This window comes from Podarcis muralis, chromosome 14, assembly GCF_964188315.1.
Source record: "Podarcis muralis chromosome 14, rPodMur119.hap1.1, whole genome shotgun sequence".
Classification (NCBI taxonomy): Eukaryota; Metazoa; Chordata; class Lepidosauria; order Squamata; family Lacertidae; genus Podarcis; species Podarcis muralis.
Window position 1 is genome coordinate 49199067 of NC_135668.1, and position 18309 is coordinate 49217375.

Consider the following 18309-nt stretch of genomic DNA (forward strand, 5'->3'; position numbering starts at 1 on the left):
CCCTGCTCCCTCAACCTCCCTCACAGAGTTGGTGCAGAGCCAAAACAGAGCAAGGGCAAATTTGAAGGACTTGCAAACCGCTTTGAGCTTCTCGGAGGAGCAGCTAGCTAGCTAGAACATTAGAAATGGAACAAAAATTAAACATAAGCCCTGGAGCATCAGAAAAGCTGGGAGCGAACGAGAAGACGGAGCCCCACCTCCATTAGCAAAGTGACCCATTGCTGTGAAAAATGGATTGGATGACACAATTGAATAACCCCCTCGAGTCGCTCACCTGGGCCGGAACGGCAGCAGCTCCACTCGTACTGCAGCTGCACCCTGGAGACATCCTTTGCAGCGGGGATGCCCTCGCTGTCCCCCAAAACCTGGGGGAAGCTGAGCTTCCAGCTGGCGCCTGCTGACGGCGAGGTGATGCCTCTCCTGAGCCTACAGCGCCATGTTTGCTGCAAGGCTCTTGCCGGCTACAATAGGCCCATGCATATTTGATGACTCCTATTCTTCTCACCTGTGCCTGGGAGGGGAAGAAACGGCTCTCTTCTACAGGGGGCCAGGGATTATTTGCAAGCTATCAGCAACTCGGGAAGAAGTAGTGTGCGTCTACACAGAAGTCTTCTCAGACTTCTGCAAGAGAAGGCGTAGCATCTTTCTGCATGAAAATCAGAGATAGCAAAGCTATCACTAGCTCTCAGGCTGGCCCACCTCGCAGGGTTGTCAGGAGGATAGAACGGAGGGAGAAAGTCATGGAGTTTTCTGGAGGAAACTCGTGATATTAAATGTAATAAAGGTAAAGAAAAATAAACCTGGGCGTGTTAGATTTCACAGTCTGAAGAAATTCCCACTTACCACTGAAAAGGCTGACTGTAACAAGACAGATGCAAGCTTTTTATGAGGTCTAGTCTGGGTGCCTGCTTACCGTCAGAAACTTGCAACTACAGAAGCCTTGCCAACCTGGTGTTGGCTGGATGGGAGGTTATCTGGAGGGAACCCAATTGACAGAAACTTCTTCCCGTATGATCCTACCCAAACTCTGCAATCGTCATCTGAGGCCCTTCTTGGTAGGTCCCCTCCACGGGAAACCTAGAGGGTGGAAACATGAGACCAGACCTTTTTGGTGGTGGCCCCTTGCTTGTGGAATGCTCTCCCCAGGGAGGCTCACCTCTTGCCCTCATTACATAGCTTTCAGCACCAGCCACAAACATTTCCTTTTTGCCAGGCTTTTGGCCATTAATTATCTGTGGCCTCCTTGGTATACATTGTTGTTAAATAAATCTCTATGCCTATACCATACCTCTACCATGTCACCACCTACTCAACTTTTCTCTCATCTAAAAAGTCCCAAATGCCGCAACCTCTCCTAAGAGGGGAGTTTCTCCATCCCTTTGATCATTTTGGTTGCCTTTTTCTGAACCTCTTCCAACTCTACAATATCCTACAAATACATTCCACAAATATAGACCATGGAAGTTTTGAAATATAAACTCTCTCCCTTAATGCAACAGTTTTTCTCCCTGCCATGTGTGCCCAGCCACGCATGAGAGAACCCTGGGCTGAACAGGAGCAGCCAGAACACCACCTAAGCCCTGGCAGATTTCCAAATTGTAAAAACGTACTGTTAAGAAGAAAAGCCAAATAGAAGTTCAAAATAAGCTGTTAAAAGCGGGCAGGACCAGCCCTACAGTGGAGGAAAAGAAAAGCTGCAGCCTCAGGAACAAGAGCATAAAGAGAACCACTGGAAATATTTCACAGCAGTTAGAAAATGATCCTTCACAACTTTGACATTATAGGAGTTCCAAAGAGAAACGAGAATCATTCTTTATTTCAGTTGAAGGACAAATGGCTTCTGGTGGGTCTGGAGTAAATTTCTCGAGCAGAGCTGCAGGAGCAGCAGGTGTGCTGTTTCGTGGTTGCTGTCTTGCCAAACGGGTGATATGGGAGAGGGAAGAGATGGCGTTGTTTCCATTAACCCCAGTGGAAGTTATCAACACCACCCCTCTTAGCCAGAAAACGGGTGGAAATGAACTTCCACGGGGCACTCTGTGAACGTGACGAAGCGATCCACCTGTAAACAAATCCTTGCGTTGCCTGGAATCGTTTTTGTCCAAGTGGAAGTGCTGATTTTTGAACAGGGCTGTTTGTTCTGCTCGTGAACCAAGACACACGGAAGGAAGGGAGGAAGAAACAGGAGGAGGATGGATGGTTCTTTTCCTGTGTTTTTCAGCTCATGGATCCAAGGCCACTTTTCTGGGCAGCTGTCAAGTCACAACCAAACCCGCTCCGAGCATCTTAAAGGCACCCAAGACCATGCTATTGAAAGGTGCCCCTTAAGCATGTCAGTGTGTAAGACAAGAACCTCTCTTCTCCATGTCCCTAACCTGCAAGAAGTTCCACAGTAGTCTCTTATCCTCCGTGGAAGCTTCATGGAAGCTTCTGAGGAGCTGAAGGAAAAACCTCCCATTACAGACAGAGGATTTTCTTCTTCTTTTTGGCTTTTAGACAGTTTTCTGCCGAGTCGCGTTGAAAATACTGCAGAGCAGAGCAGGGCGAGGGACCAGCGGCGAGGATTATTTCTTGACAACCTGGATGACGTCTTCATGTTCCATCAAGTGGCTGAGTCCTACTCGTTGGGGGCTGTACTTGGTGCTGGTTCCCTTGAAAGCCAAAAAACAACAGAGTTTCACCAGCCCTGGTTTGGGGGTCTCTCTGGCAAGAAGAGAGGGAGGTGCCCCTACCACTGCCCAATGCCACTTGCCAATGGATTGCCAATGTCTCCAAGAAAGGGGTCCCTTCTGAGCACTCCCGCCCCCGGGACGGGCAGGGAAAGCAAACCTATGGCCTTCCTGATGCTGTGGGACTCCAACTCCCATCAGCCCCTGCCAGCATGGCCAAGGGTCAGGGGTGATGGGAGCTTGAGTCCAGCAATAACTGGAGGGCTACGGGTTCTCTATCCCGGGCCTAATGGATTCAACAGCTGCAGCAGGGGTGAGCCTTCTTTTTGCTGTTGAGAGAAGGTGGGGAAGACCACCCCTGTTTTCCTTTCGTCTTTCCGCCACCTCTTTTCCCTGTTCCCCCACCCCTTGTTGTAATCAGAGCACATGAAATTGAGCTGGAGCTGAAGGTTATCCCCCTGGGAGCTATGGGATGCTGTGATGGACACCTCAGCTTGCCCCTTGAGGCTGCCACCCTATCTTTCCATGCATTCATCCCCACCTCAGTTCTCTACCTGTTGCAAGAAGGTCAGCCCCAATCTGGTTATGCAAGAACACCCCAGCTGGAGGAGACTACAGAGCCAACAAGATCCAGCTATTAGTTCAGTAGCCTGTAGGAGCCTTCTAGATGCTGCTCGACCACAACTCCCATCATCCCTGGCTATGCTGGCAGGGGCTAATGGGAGTTGAAGTCCACCACCACCTGGAGGGCACTATAACATCTGAAGGAAGCCCTGTATAGGAAAGTTTTTTTAATGTTTAATGTTTTATTGCATTTTCGTATATGCTGGAAGCCACCCAGAGTGGCTGACACAACCCAGTCAGCTTACGTAAAGGTAAAGGGACCCCTGACCGTTAGGTCCAGTCGCGGACGACTCTGGGGTTGCAGTGCTCATCTCGCTTTATTGGTCGAGGGAGCCGGCGTACAGCTTCCGGGTCATGTGGCCAGCATGACTAAGCCGCTTCTGGCGAACCAGAGCAGAGCACGGAAACGCCGTTTACTTTCTAGTCGGAGCAGTACCTATTTATCTACTTGTACTGCATGCTTCCAAACTGCTAGGTTGGTAATTATTAGTGGAGTACAAATAAATTATTATTATTATTACTTGACAATACCTGTGGGAAGCCCACCAGTGCGGCATAAAAGAAACAGCCCTCGCTGGCCGTGAGATATTCTTACTCTGTACATGGAGGTTCTACAGAGCTGCTGTTAATAGCTCTCCCGTCCCTTTTAGTGCAGTTGTCAAACTTCCTTTTAAAAAAGGCCACTAAAAGCTTCCCCCATGTTTCCTGCCTATATCACTAATACTTGGCAAAGACACCCAAGGCCTCTGCTCCACCCCACTTTCTTGTCATAGCATGCTTACCCAAACCAACGCATACTTGAACTGGCTTGCTAACGTCCGGTGAATTCGATGGCACTGAAGGGAGAAAAAGGCTCAGATGTATCAGGTGAGGCTTTGCAATCTCAGCTCCCTAAGTTTTACTTACTGTACTCCTTGCAGATGACACCCCTTATCCCCTTCCAAAGTCATGTCGCAGAGGTTCTGAAGCGGAGCTGCTCTTAAAAATGAGCCTGGCATTACATACCCAATTCCAAAGTGGCAACTTCATGCTCACAGCTGTCTGTAGAACAGCTTCTCCCTTCCCCCCAAAATGGGTCTCTTCCCCACAGTCCCCAAACAGAAGGCACCACCGGACAATGGCTATCCTATTTCCCAGCTCAGGACATTGAAGCAATTAAGGCAACAACTGCTCCTGAAGAAGAGGTGTAGCCAAAAGGCAGAGGGTAGCTAAGGCAGTGCGATCTTCCTGGACTCAATCTCCCATGAAGCCCCAGGCGGTACAGTCAGTGGGCCAATGGGCAGGGGGCTGATCCAGGGGGCCACAGGTTAGCCACCCCTGCCCTAGTGTGTTTTCAAAGAAGAAGACTGAATCTCCGGCTGGATGGTTTCAGCCTGGGAAGAGCTGGCAGTGCAGAGTGTGTGGAGAAAATAGCGGGGGGGGGGGGCACTTCTGCAGCTCAAAAATTCAATGCTTACCACATGCTCCACAGATGCCCCTTTCCGTACGATGATGGCATCTGAAAAGTCTGGTCTCTCTGTCCGGGACCGAGAAAAGAGAGAAAAAATAGCAAGGTCACTAAGGCATGAGAATTTCGGATCCTCCCTCCTCCCCTGAAGCCCGTATTCATTTTCAGATCTAGTTCCATCCAGTCCTGCTGGCCTGCTTGTGCTACTCACGGCCTCTTTTCTTGGTGTAGATGCAGGTAAGGGCCAGGTATTCCCACAGCATCTCCAGCAGGTAGTCCAAGTTCAATTTCATGCCGCAGCTAGAGAGAGGCGGACACACACAAAGTGGGTGGCAGGGTGATAAGGACACAGAAAAGGCTTGGGCAGTGGAATCTCCTCCTCAAAGAGGCTTGCCTGGCACCTTAATGTCATTTCAAAACCAGGGAAATACCTTCCTCCTCTCTCCCAGGCCTTTAAAACCTTTTACATCATTTGAAACATCTTTTTTCTATTTTGGTTCCCATTTCTCTGTTAATCAAACAGGGATCATTTTCTTGGAGACTAGGGGTGGGGTGGGAGAAGATATTCAGCCTGTTTGGCTTGCTGCAAATAGTTGTCTTGTTCACACTGAGATTTTTAAAAAATGTGCACATTTTCTAGAGTGGTGCTGCTCAAAGTGGTGTCTGTCTGCAAGATGTTGGTGGGCTGCTTCAGGGACCAAGTACGGTAGTGGTTCCTGGCACATTGGGCCGGGTGGGGAGAGGGGGGTACACACTGCTTCATCCCATCACATAATTAGAGATGCACTTGCCCATAGGCTTCAGCTTCTAGCGAGAATAAATCTAGTAAGTATTAATTACAAAAGGTATACAGGGAGAACAGAAGCCAAAGATGACTCTTCTTCCAAAGGGCTCTTCGTACCACGTGCTCTGGAGATTAAGCCAACCGCATGCTGGCCACAAGACACAGGGCTGGGGAGGTTCACCTTACCTGATCACAACGCTGTGGGGTTTCCGAGCCAGGCGATCTACCTCCTCCATGGAGATCTGATCGACTTTGTTATAAACCTAATCCAAAATGTGGTGGTGGGGAAAGGAATATTAATGGTGCAAGGAGGCAGTTTCCCCCTTCTCTGTTCAGCTAAATTGAGGGCTGGTGCTAACAGGAGTTGTAGTTTGAAACAGCTGGAGGGCACCAAGTTGGGGAAGCCCCATTTGGAGCGTAAGCCTCTTGGGGCAGGGACATGCCTGATGGTGCTACATTAAAAAGTAACAGGCTTCATAAGAAACTACATGCAGCAGCTATCCTTTGTAGCTTTCCGACGATTTTGTTTCCACTGCAAAAGTTTATAACAGTAATCCGTCTCCAATCCAGTATCCAAAAAGGCAGGGAAGGCAACTGGTGGTTTGCTTATTTGTTTGGAAAACAGGCTAATTCTTCTAAAGCTTTACAGCCCTTTCCCCCAAGATGGTTTTTGGCCACCCTTTTCAGAGAGAGAAGGCTCTGTCTGGACAATGTCTCCACGACCATAGGGGCTATGAACTTGGATTGGTTCAATTTTTTGAATGAACTTTATTCTCAGGTTAACTGACAATTTCATGGAAATGCAGATTGCACACAGTACAGACTGCAGGCATATTGTGCTTGCTTCCTCCTCAATCCCTTTTTTGCCTTCCTCCTATCCCTTTTTTGCCTCGTGCATCAAGTTTGCTTTGATTGTGGGCTGGAGAGCAGGGAGCATCTTAATACTGATCTTTGTGTGACCCTCTGAGAGCCTGTCTGGCTAAAGGTTGGAGTACAAATACCATAAACAAACAGGCCTAACTGCATGAGGAATGGATGCTTTCTGGATATGGGATTCTGTCTTAGAATGCCAAAGATCTGGATATTAAGCTTATTCAAATCAATGCATAATTCACTCAGAATACCTAGATGAGAGCTCTTATAGGTAGAAATAAATAATAATAATAATAATAATAATAATAATAATACAGTGGTACCTCAGAATGCGAACAGGATCCGTTCCGGAGCCCTGTTCGCATCCAGAAGCAAAAGTAACTAGTGACGGCACGTCTGTGCACACGCTCGCTGCTTCTGCGCATGACATCATTTTGAGCGTCTGCTCATGCGCAAGTGAAACCCGGAAGTAACGTGCTCTGTTACTTCCGGGTTGCCACGGAGCGCAACTTGAACGCGCTCAATATGAAGCATATAATAATAATTATTATTTATTATTTATAACCCGCCCAACTGGCTGAGTTTCCCCAGCCACTCTGGGCAGCTTCCAACAAAAGATTAAAAACACATTAAAATACATTAAAACATCAGTCATTAAAAACTTCCCTAAACAGGGCTGCCTTCAGATGTCTTCTAAACGTCAGATACAGTGGTACCTCGCAAGACGAATGCCTCGCAAGACGGAAAACTCGCAAAACGAAAGGGGTTTTGGTTTTTTGAGTTGCTTCGCAAGACGATTTTCCCTATGGGCTTGCTTCGCAAGACGGAAACGTCTTGCAAGTTTGTTTCCTTTTTCTCAACACCGTTAATACAGTTGCGACTTGACTTCGAGGAGCAACTCATAGAACGCGGTGTGGTAGCCTTTTTTGAGGTTTTTGAAGACTTTGGTGATTTTTGAAGCTTTCCCAAAACTTTTCCGATACCGTGCCTCGCAAGACGAAAAAATCGCAAGACGAAGAAACTCGCGGAACGAATTAATTTCGTCTTGCGAGGCACCACTGTAGTTGTTTATTGCTTTGACATCTGATGGGAGGGCGTTCCACAGGGGTGTTTGAGAACTTAAGCAAAGCCTGGAGAGTCAGACCAAAGGTCTATCTAGTCCAGCATTCTGTCCCCACAGTGGTAAAAGAGATGCCCATGGGAAGCTCACAAGCAGGGCGGGAAGGCAATCGCTCTCCCCCACCGCCACTTGTGTTCCTCAGAAACTTGTTCCCTGAAAAGAACCCCTTGCTTATGGTGAAATACACCCCCCCATCCCATTCTGTTAAAAGTACAAAACTTCTCACAAGGTACTCACATAAAGGCAGGGCATGTAGACCCGGTTGCCAACAATCACGTCAATGAACTCGTCAGGTGTGCAGTCTTCCCTGAACAGAACCTCCGCATTAAATATTTCTTAGATGAGCAGAGTCAAGGTTAATCACTTTTGTGTTTGTTAAGAGTGCCAGTGTGTTGTGCTGTTACGAGCATCCAGCTTGCGTTGGTGAAACTCAAGGACAAATCCCCATTCGGCAACAAAGCTGGCCAGGTAATCTTAGGCCAGGCACAATCTTGCAGCCAAACCTACCCCGAAGGGTTGCTGCAAGAAAATACGCCTGATAGAGTCCAGTATTGTCAACATTGATTGACAGTGCCTTTCCAGGGTCGCCCTCATTCTCGGTCTGAGCCTACTGCTTCGCTCCTGAGCCCAGCGATATCTCAGGACCAGGACATTATGACGATGATTAAATATATTTCTATCCCGCCTTTCTCCCAAGTTGGGATTCAAGGTGGCTTACAACATTTGCAAAATTATAAAATGCAGAATAAAAACAAACTAATTCAAATACTGGTTTTCCCAGTAGTGATGTATGGAAGTGAGAGCTGGACCATAAAGAAGGCCGATCGCCGAAGAATTGATGCTTTTGAATTCTGGTGCTGGAGGAGACTCTTGAGAGTCCCATGGACTGCAAGAAGATCAAACCTCTCCATTCTGAAGGAAATCAGCCCTGAGTGCTCACTGGAAGGGACAGATCGTGAAGCTGAGGCTCCAATACTTTGGCCACCTCATGAGAAGAGAAGACTCCCTGGAAAAGACCCTGATGCTGGGAAAGATTGAGAGCACAAGGAGAAGGGGATGACAGAGGACGAGATGGTTGGACAGTGTTCTCGAAGCTACCAGCGTGAGTTTGACCAAACTGTGGGAGGCAGTGGAAGACAGGAGTGCCTGGCGTGCTCTGGTCCAGGGGGTCACGAAGAGTCGGACACGACTGAACGGCTAAACAACAACAAAATTCAAATACATCAAAACACATTTAGAACCAGCAATTACAGCACAATTAGCTCTGACAGCAGCCTAGATATCAGCATCATCTGCATCTCAGTTTCCAAATGCCTGTCTGGGCAGGAAGGTCTTAGCCTGCCAGCGGAAGGATAACAAGGAAGGAGCCAGGCTAAGCTTTCTTGGGAGGGAATTCTGTAACTTGGGAGCAGCCACAGAAAAGGCTCTGTCTCCTGCGTCACAACCAACAGTTCTTCTGATGTTGATGGGACCAAGAGAAGGTGCTCACCCGAGAATCTCAGCACCCAGGCAGGGAGATAGGATCTTTCAGGTCGCCTGGGTCCAAACCACCCACCCTCAACTGCTCAGGGCGTTACCAACAACACTACAAGGCACTTTTACTGCTGGTGCCCCGAATCGCTTTGCTGAGAAATGTAGCCACCAAGAATCTCCGTGAAAAAGGATACTGTACTCGTGGAGGATGAGCTGGACCAGCTTCTCAGAGCACTGAGTCAGCGTCACCATTGAATTGAAGGAGATGCCCCCTCCCTTTTTGGGCTGGAAGACAGAAAAGAGGCTTTGTCAAGATGATTCAGCAAAAATTAATATTTTGAGTATACTGGACACCACAACGTTTGCATAGGATGGCACTGCCTAATGCAGACAGAGGTGAAAGGTGAACTGCTGAGAATGTCTCTTTGGTATATCCCATGATATATTTATTTTGGTCTAAAGTGGTCACTCACATCAATTTTGCATGGGCTAAATCCTTTTGACATTTGCAGATGTTTGTGTACTTTGAAACTACATTCCTGGAGTGTTAGTAAGAGTAGTAATAGTAGTAGCAGTAATAATAATAATAATAATAATAATAATAATAGATGATGTGATTAATGGCTGGGCAGCAAAAGTGCAAGCCCTTATGGCGACTTCAGCAGTTCCTGCAGTTTGCAGATATGCTCATGGGCCCAAAAAGTTTGGTGACCTTTACATTACGTGACCAAATGGGGGCAGATGTGGCAGACTAGCATGTGTGAATCACTAGACTGGAACACAATTGTTCTGGGTTCAAATCCAACTCAGAGCAATGGTCAGAGAGCGACTTGCAAGAGGCCTGGACTGCTTCAGGATACAGTGGTACCTCGGGTTAAGTACTTAATTCGTTCTGGAGGTCCGTTCTTAACCTGAAACTGTTCTTAACCTGAAGCACCACTTTAGCTAATGGGGCCTCCTGCTGCCGCTGCGCAGCTGGAGCACGATTTCTGTTCTCATCCTGAAGCAAAGTTCTTAACCCGAGGCACTATTTCTGGGTTAGCGGAGTCTGTAACCTGAAGCGTATGTAATCTGAGGTACCAATGTATTGATTTATTCAATTTCTACCCTGTCCTTCCTCCCGAAGGAGCCTGGGTCCAGCTTTTGTTTTATTTACTATTAATTTCTAAAAGAGAGGGAGAGCCTTTTTTTTTTTTTTTTTTGCCTAAGGGCCTTATTCTCTGAAATGCAACCTTCCAGGGGCCGCATGCCAGTGACAGGCAGGACCAGATGTAAAAGCGAGAAGAGCCAAGTGTGAGATTCGTACCTTTGTACAGCACTAGTGTACATTCCAGCCATGCAAATATGTTACTGGCTTCTTCTCTCACACCCCTCTGAGCAAGAGGCATCATCAGAGCTCAAGGACATATCCCAGCCATACAAAACCACTCAAGGAGGTGCAGAGCAGGACTGGTGAGGGGCATGGGCTGGGGACAAACCTGAGGGCCACATAAAGAGTCCTGGAAGGCCACATTTGGCCGCTGGCCCTGAAGTTCCCCACCAACCCTATTCCAGTCCTCTCTGCTTGCAGAGAAACAATGAAAAGCACATGGGCAGAATTTGACCCAGCTGCTCACTTAAGCAGCAATACACTTAAATAAGCCAAAGCATCTTTATTTTAAGCAAGAACCTTTGCGGCTCTCCTGCAAACGGTTTCCCCGGCCTGCTTCACCACCACATTTCAAGTGACAGACCCAACCCATTTGAGGAGCCGATTTCGAGAAGCGGGGGGTGATCTCACAAAGCTGGATACTTCCTACACACAGCCAAGGAGCATTTCCTGTGGGGTGGAAGGAAGGTGGAGAAGAGTGGGAGGCTAGTCTTCCCTACCGTCTGTCCTGTCTCCCATGTGTGAGGTTTATTTATTGAGACACAAATAAGTCAACTTGGTGCCCAAATGTTCTTGGACCACAGCTCCGTCATCTCTGACCACAGGCAACCTGGATGCAGCTGATGGGTTTGGGGACCCCAGCAATACCTGGAGGCCACCAAGCTGGCGATTGCTGCATTTATGTGTTTTGTACAGGAGGAGCTGTCAGTCCTACGATTCGCCCACCTGCGGTGCCTCACCTTGAAGTAGATGTTGGGCTTGACTTTATTCAGCCGGATTCCCACTGATTCCAGTTCCTTTTCTAACAGAGCTCTGCAGGAGGGAGGGAGGATGTGGTCATAAAGAGCCGCCAAGCCATTACCCAAATAAACCCAGTAAAATGAGCGCCAAAAACCCTCTTCCAGGGTTTCAGGAAGAGACATATACAGCCCTACCCGAAAATGCCAGGGGTTGCACCTAGGACAGGGGTCAGCAAAGGTTTACCAGCCATAGGCCAGATCACTCCCACGGAGATCGTCAGTGGGCCGGACTGGCACAGCATGACGCCGGAAATTGTGTCTGCGCATGTCTGCTGCACCAGAAATTGTCTCTGCGCATGCCCAGACACTGGAAATCACACCTGCACAGCAGCGATTTTGGGGTCTGGACATGCGCAGACGTGATTTCCAGTATCTGTGCATGCGCAGACACAATTTCCAGCGCTGCTTGACGAGTCCCCGTGCTGCGCTGCACCGGTTTAGCGCAGCACGTGGAGGACTCGCCAAGCAGGCGGCTCTGTTCAGGGCTTGCTCATGGGCTGGTAAAATGGTCTCCGTGTGCCGCATCCGGCCCATGCAGCACACGTTGCCAACCACTGACCTAGGACCTTCTGCATGAAAAGCAGAGACTCAACCACTGAGCCACGATCCTTTCTCTTCCAGTCCAGGAAAGTGCCAAATCCTCAGGCAGATCTGCACATAATTCAACCCACACATTGATGCTTTGCCCTCTAGGTGCTAACCTCTGCACTTCCCCCTTTGTAGCGTCCAGCATCATGATAACGACGTCAGAAGTCCGGGCTACGGCAATCACCTGGCGCCCTCGGCCTTTTCCTGTGAAGGAAAGGAGAAAATGGGAGTTACTTGCCGTGACAGCAGGAGAGCAAGAAGCTGTGTAGCAGAAGCAATAGCAGAATCTCTGCTTTTTTGCATCATGCAAACAAGGAATTGCTTTCCACCCTGTCTTTTGATGCAGAAGGCTTCCCAAAGAGGCTTATTTTAAAAAATACAGCTCCATTAGTGCTGCTCCCCACTCTTTCAAACGCAGGGTAGTGCTCGGGTAGCGTCTTCTCCTCACCCTCCCCAGGCCAGTTCTCATTAGACAACTATTCACACACACCCCTTTCCCACGCTGAAAATGCCTGCAATTCAGCAGCCCGCTGCTTGGCTGCATCCTTCTCCCAGGAGCATCCCCCAAGGACCACCAGACTTTTCACTGTCCAAGGGCAGGGAGGGAGGAGGCAGGCCTAGCTGCACGATTAACCTGCCTGCCAATCAAGGTGGGAGGAACAGTTCTTAATACAAAGGGATGATGCTGCACAGAGCCAGGGTCAAAAGCAGGGGGAGCTGGCAAGATCAAAAAGGGGTTTTAACTCCTGTTCTAGTCCCAACCCGCCCCTTCTATACGCAAGAGGATGGGGGGGGGTATTGTTGTTATTGTTTGTATTTTTATTGTTACGCCTTGTTATTATTTGTGTTGGGACTGCTTAATTTCTCTGAAGACTTACTGAGATGCTTCCATTAGCTTAGGGTTCGGGGATATTTATATTCTGCTACAATTTTGTAACTGTCAGAATAAACTACGTACATATTTTGATGCTGTTAAGCCACCTTGGGCATGGCTTAACTGCAGAAGGGTGCTGTACAAACAGAACGAGGATGTGTTGCTTTGCCTCTAGTCCCCACACACCATGGGGGAACAGCCTCTGGAAGGCTGCCCAGGAGCGAATGTGCTCCACCAAGCTGAAGAAAAGGTCCCTTGTCACTGTGCAAAAGTGCGACTGTCCTGGGAACCTCAATGCTGCTCTGGGCAGAATGAGACACAGGCGACAATCCCACCTACCTTGAGCAGCTCCTTCAATGATCCCAGGCAGATCGAGAAGCTGGATGTTAGCTCCTTTGTACTGGAAAAAGATGAAAGAGAAGACCGTGAAGTGGCACATGGAGGGAGGGAGTGGTTATAATGATACAGAGCACCTCCAGCCCCTACCCCGCCCTTCGCCCATGTTTTGATATCCTAAGCTTACAGGCCACTTCATGCATGTTCAGAGAATGCAGCAGCTAGGCTGGTGACTGGGAGTGGCCGCCGGGACCACATAACACCAGTCCTGAGAGATCTGCATTGGCTCCCAGTATGTTTCCAAGCACAATTCAAAGTGTTGGTGCTGACCTTTAAAGCCCTAAACGGCCTCGGTCCAGTATACCTGAAGGAGCGTCTCCACCCCTATCATTCAGCCCGGACACTGAGGTCCAGCGCTGAGGGCTTTCTGGTGGTTCCCTCATTGAGAGAAGTGAGGTTACAGGGAACCAGACAGAGGGCCTTCTTTGTAGTGGTGCTCGCCCTGTGGAATGCCCTCTCATCAGATGTCAAGGAAATAAGCAGCGATCTTATTTTTAAAAGACATCTGAAGGCAGCCCTGTTGAGGGAAGTTTTTAATATAGAATGCTGTATTGTTTTTAACACTCGATTGAGAGCCGCCCAGAGTGGCTGGGGAAACTCAGCTAGATGGGCGGGGTATAAATAATAAATTTTATTATTATTATTATTATTATTATTATTATTATCATCATCATCATCATTACAAACACACACACACACTTCATCAGGGGATCTACTGGTTTATTTAGAACTGCACAGCCTGCTTTTTTTGCTCAGAGACCACAAGGACAGTTCCTTGGATGAGTGAAAACAATCATCTAAAACTTGTTCATCCAAAAAAATGAGAAAGAAAATTGGATTCTGATGCCAGAGGCTTTTTTAAAAAAAAAAAAAATCCAAAGTAGCGAGTGGGACCAGAGACAAAAACAGACAGAACAATTAATGTAAATTTTACCTTTCTGCAGCAGACTAGTTTTTATACCCATCCTAGTTTTTATATTCTATCCTAGTTTTTATACTCCATCCTAGTTTTTATACTCTATCCTCCATAAAGAGGAGCAAGAGGCAATGTGAGACTTCAAGGGCACATTGGGGGTATGAAACTGGACCTACGGGGGGGGGGGGGGGAACGTCCTGAGGAGAGGGGGGTGTGGCCTTAGCCTGAGGTCACCCACCACCCTGAGTAGCTGTAAATTCTGACCTGCTGTCAGCATGGCAACCTTCTATTTCCTTCTATTTCCACAGCCCCAAGCTAGCAGCTAAACCAGGGCATTTATCAAGTCCCTGGTGGCTATCAGAACACAGCTGGTGGGCCTCCAATCTACTCTAGGTGCATTCTTGGAGAGAGGACCCAACGTTAATGTATTGGCTTCCTAGTTTTAACTTCTGGCAAACCTCAGAAGGCAAACATGGACTGCTTCTGAAATACATGGAGCCTCCCATTCTAAAAGAAACAGAATTCAACAGCCCCCAACCCTTGCATTCACATAAAACTGCAGTGCGGTTTCATTCCTGCCCCAGCAGATGGTAACCCAATGGAACTGCGCTAACCTCTATGACTCCAGGAATACATGTCAATGTGGTGAATTCGTAGGAAGCCGCCTCACTCGCCGTGGAAGTCATCAAACTCAGAAAGGTGGACTGAAAGGGAAGATGAGTGTGTTAGCAGTGGCAGAGGAAAGCCACCCACTTGTGACAAATCAGCAGCCGTGCTGACGTGAACCTTCCATGTAAAAACATATTTTATTGTATTATTTGTTTGCTTGTTTGCAGTTACATCCCAAGTTTTCCTCCAAAGAACTCAAGGTGGTGTGCTTGGTTCTCCCATTTAATCCCCACCATCACCCTGCAAGGGAGGATAGTCTGAGAGGCAGTGACCAGTGTTCGAAAATGGCCAGGCGCATTTTGCACCTGGCTTTAGACCACTTGCAACCAAGTGAAGATGCCTGGGTACCAGGATGGTGCCTGACAACTCCAACAACTCCTGAAGGAGCGTCTCCACCCCCATCATTCTGCCCGGACGCTGAGGTCCAGCGCCGAGGGCCTTCTGGCGGTTCCCTCATTGCGAGAAGCAAAGCTACAGGGAACCAGGCAGAGGGCCTTCTCAGTAGTGGCGCCCGCCCTGTGGAACGCCCTTCCAGCAGATGTCAAAGCGATAAACAACTACCTAACATTCAGAAGACATCTTAAGGCAGCCCTGTTCAGGGAAGTTTTTAACATGTGATTTTACTGTATTTTTGGTTTTTATGGAAGCCGCCCAGAGTGGCTGGGGAGGCCCAGCCAGATGGGCGGGGTATAAATAATAAATTATTATTATTATTATTATAACATCTGGAGGTGCATGTCTGGGGATTATTGGATCTGGATTGTTTTCATACACTAATACCCTATCCTGTAGCATTCTATTTGTTCTATCAGGCATAGGCAAACTCGGGCCCTCCAGATGTTTTGGAACTACAATTCCCATCATCCCTAGCTAACAGGACCAGCGGTCAGGGATGATGGGAATTGTAGTCTCAAAACATCTGGAGGGCCCGAGTTTGCCTATGCCTGTGTTATACTTTATTTGCATAATCAGAATGAATTTCAGGAACCCAGATACTTTCACAGTGCAGTCTGAGCAGGAGTAGTGAACAACATTATGGCTAATTGTTGTAGCTTGTCTTCATTTACCCCACTCCACTGCCCTGCTCACAGTTGTGGAGAATATTCTTATGTTATGAATGTCACCGTAAAGAAACAGAGGTCAGAATAGGCGTGGACTGACCCTGGATTAAGTGCCTTTTCTTCTGTAAATTCTCAAAGCTCTTAATCCAGTCAGCTGTTTCACTGAAAATCAATCACAATCCATCCATCCTTTGAAAAGTAAGACTTTAGAGCTGTCTTGCCCCAAAATGGCAACTAAACATTCTGTTTTGGTGGTTATAATCTTGGTTTAAGGAGCCATTTGGTGCCTAGCTTATATATCTGAGTTTCTAACACTGCTGGGGAGAGTCCCAAATGCTAGACAGAGAGGTCTGCTCGAACAGATTTGGCCCCTGGATAAAGGTTCCCATGCTAGAGGGAGATTTTCCACTGGTGGCAGATGACAGAGACTGTGACTCCATGAGACAGGTGTAAAACCAAATTAAATAAAGGTTTTATTTCAAAACAACAAACAGCAAAGCTTGTGGGTGTTTTTCCTGCAGGCAAAGTTCAAACTGCAGCTTTTCTCCTTTTGTAGTCATGGCCAGCTGCAACCAATCAGCCCAGAGCTCACAAAAACGGTTCTTAAACGTACAAACATCTTTACTGTTTCTGTGCAGAATGACTCTCAACATCCCGAGCCCTGAATTATAAACTTGAGGGTGAGACTTCATTTAAAGCAAGGGTGGGGAGCCTGTGGCCCTCCAGACTACAGACACCCATCGTTTCTGAATCCTGGCGATGCTGGCTGGGGTTGATGGGAAGTGCAGCCCAGCAACATCTGGAAGGCCACAGGTTCACCACACCTGCTTTAAAAGGAAGCACACCAAGTAACAGACACAGGAATAAGAATTCTCCAAGTGTCACTGACCTTACCCACAGAGGGGAAACCAATCAGGGCCACCCGGGCATCTCCAGATTTCATCACATCGAAGCCTTCGCCTTTGCCCGCCGCCGATTTGGAAGGCTCCAAAAGCTGAGCTCTGTACTTTGCAAGCTTTGCCTTCAGCAAGCCAAGATGGTACTCGGTGGCTAGAGCAGAAATAGAAAAAGTAACACACACATACACAACTAGGAAACAAAATCAAGTGACCGATGAGTTAGTGCACCTGTACTCTCCCAATGGCTCCTTCTCTGTCCCTCTTGCCTAGCTCTCCAACCTGGTCAACCAGAGCTACCGTTCCCCCTTTCTAAAGGCAAAAAGCACCTCCGGCTGTATTTCTGTCAATTACTCAGCTGGGCTGGGGAAAGGGATAAAGAGCCAGATTTCACCACACACTAGGTATGAACTTTAAGAAAACGAAGAGCTTCAGGCTTTTAACTGTTCCCCTGTGATAGTTTCTGGTTTGTTTACTTTTATTATGTATTTTGTGTTCTTATTCTGTGTTTTTATGTTGTGAAGAGACCTGAAAGCAGTAACAAAAAATTTCAAGCCAGTGTGGTGTAGTGGTTAAGAGCGGTAGTCACGTAATCTGGGGAACCGGGTTCGCGTCTCCGCTCCTCCACCTGCAGCTGCTGGGTGACCTTGGGCCAGTCACACTTCTCTGAAGTCTCTCAGCCCCACTCACCTCACAGAGTGTTTGTTGTGGGGGAGGAAGGGAAAGGAGAATGTTAGCCGCTTTGAGACTCCTGAAGGGGAGTGAAAGGCGGGATATCAAATCCAAACTCTTCTTCTTCTTCTTCTTCTTCAATGTTACGAATCTCCATGCACCGTCCTATTCCCCCGCTTTTTAAAGTCCCCTAACTACCTTGCAACCGCACTTGTTTTCCCTCCCCAAATGTATTTATACCGAAGGGGGACACAGAAAGTGCTTAAGCAAAATTGCGATAACGAAAAGACAGTCCTGGGCAAACAAATGCAACACACTTGGTACACAAACTTTGCATGCAGGTGCTGTAGGAGCCCATCTGAAGAGCAGCCCGCCCCCAACCCTGCAGTTCATTCCCTCCCTTAATAAATCTAATAAATAAAATAAATCCACACCCTGCCGTCCCCGCAAAAACAGCCTCAACCCTCTGCCATTGCCCAGCCCAGGGCCTTAGAGCTCCTATTATTGTTTTTAACCCCCTCGGGGCAAAAACTCAGCAGGCGAAGCTTTTCCACCGAGAAAAGCCACACCTGCCGAACTTCTGCCTGCCGAGCAGGCGCTTCAAAGGCCCCAGTCAAGGGGTAGCCTCTTCCATTCAGCCGGCGCGTCCTAAGGAGGAGGCAAACCTTTGTTCTTCTGCGTCCGGGCGATCTCCTTCTCGATCTCCGCGATCTTCTCCAGGATCCCCATCGTGGCACTCCGGGAAGGGAAGCGCAGCTGGCCAGGGAGAGCAGAGAGGGAGCGCTAACCCGGAAGTGGTTGCAGTCAGCCGCCCCTCCCACAGGAAGTGATCCCGGAGCGGTGCGACGCGCCTTCTTGCCCCCTGCGGCAACCGAAGCCGGCGGCTTTTCCGTTCCGCGCGTCGAAGAGAGAGGGCGATAGTTAGTTTACACCATGGGTAGGCAAACTAAGGCCCGGGGGCCGGATCCGGCCCAATCGCCTTCTCAATCCGGCCCGCGGACGGTCCGGGAATCAGCTGTTCTTACATGAGTAGAATGTGTCCTTTTATTTAAAATGTATCTCTGGGTTATTTGTGGGGCAT

The 18309-nt window shown here is 48.2% G+C and overlaps 1 protein-coding gene across 2 annotated transcripts; it reads right to left on the reverse strand.

Moving 5' to 3' along the window:
- Positions 1-1791: 1791 nt before the first annotated feature.
- On the reverse strand, positions 1792-18051 carry DRG2 (developmentally regulated GTP binding protein 2). 2 transcript variants are annotated; one of them, XM_028706171.2, is made up of 13 exons: positions 17894-18051; positions 16550-16710; positions 14545-14634; positions 12958-13018; positions 11858-11948; positions 11097-11169; positions 9182-9272; positions 7752-7849; positions 5708-5784; positions 4949-5037; positions 4748-4806; positions 4073-4126; positions 1792-2648 (listed from the first exon to the last, which is right to left on the reverse strand). In XM_028706171.2, exons 1-13 carry the CDS (start codon positions 17955-17957, stop codon positions 2562-2564), a joined length of 1095 nt encoding a protein of 364 aa, XP_028562004.1. In that variant the 5' UTR covers positions 17958-18051; the 3' UTR covers positions 1792-2561. The 2 variants fall into 2 exon arrangements, with proteins under 2 accessions (XP_028562004.1, XP_077774802.1); XM_077918676.1 differs by lacking the exon at positions 17894-18051 and having other exon boundaries at positions 16555-16692.
- Between the last annotated feature and the right edge of the window lie 258 nt (positions 18052-18309).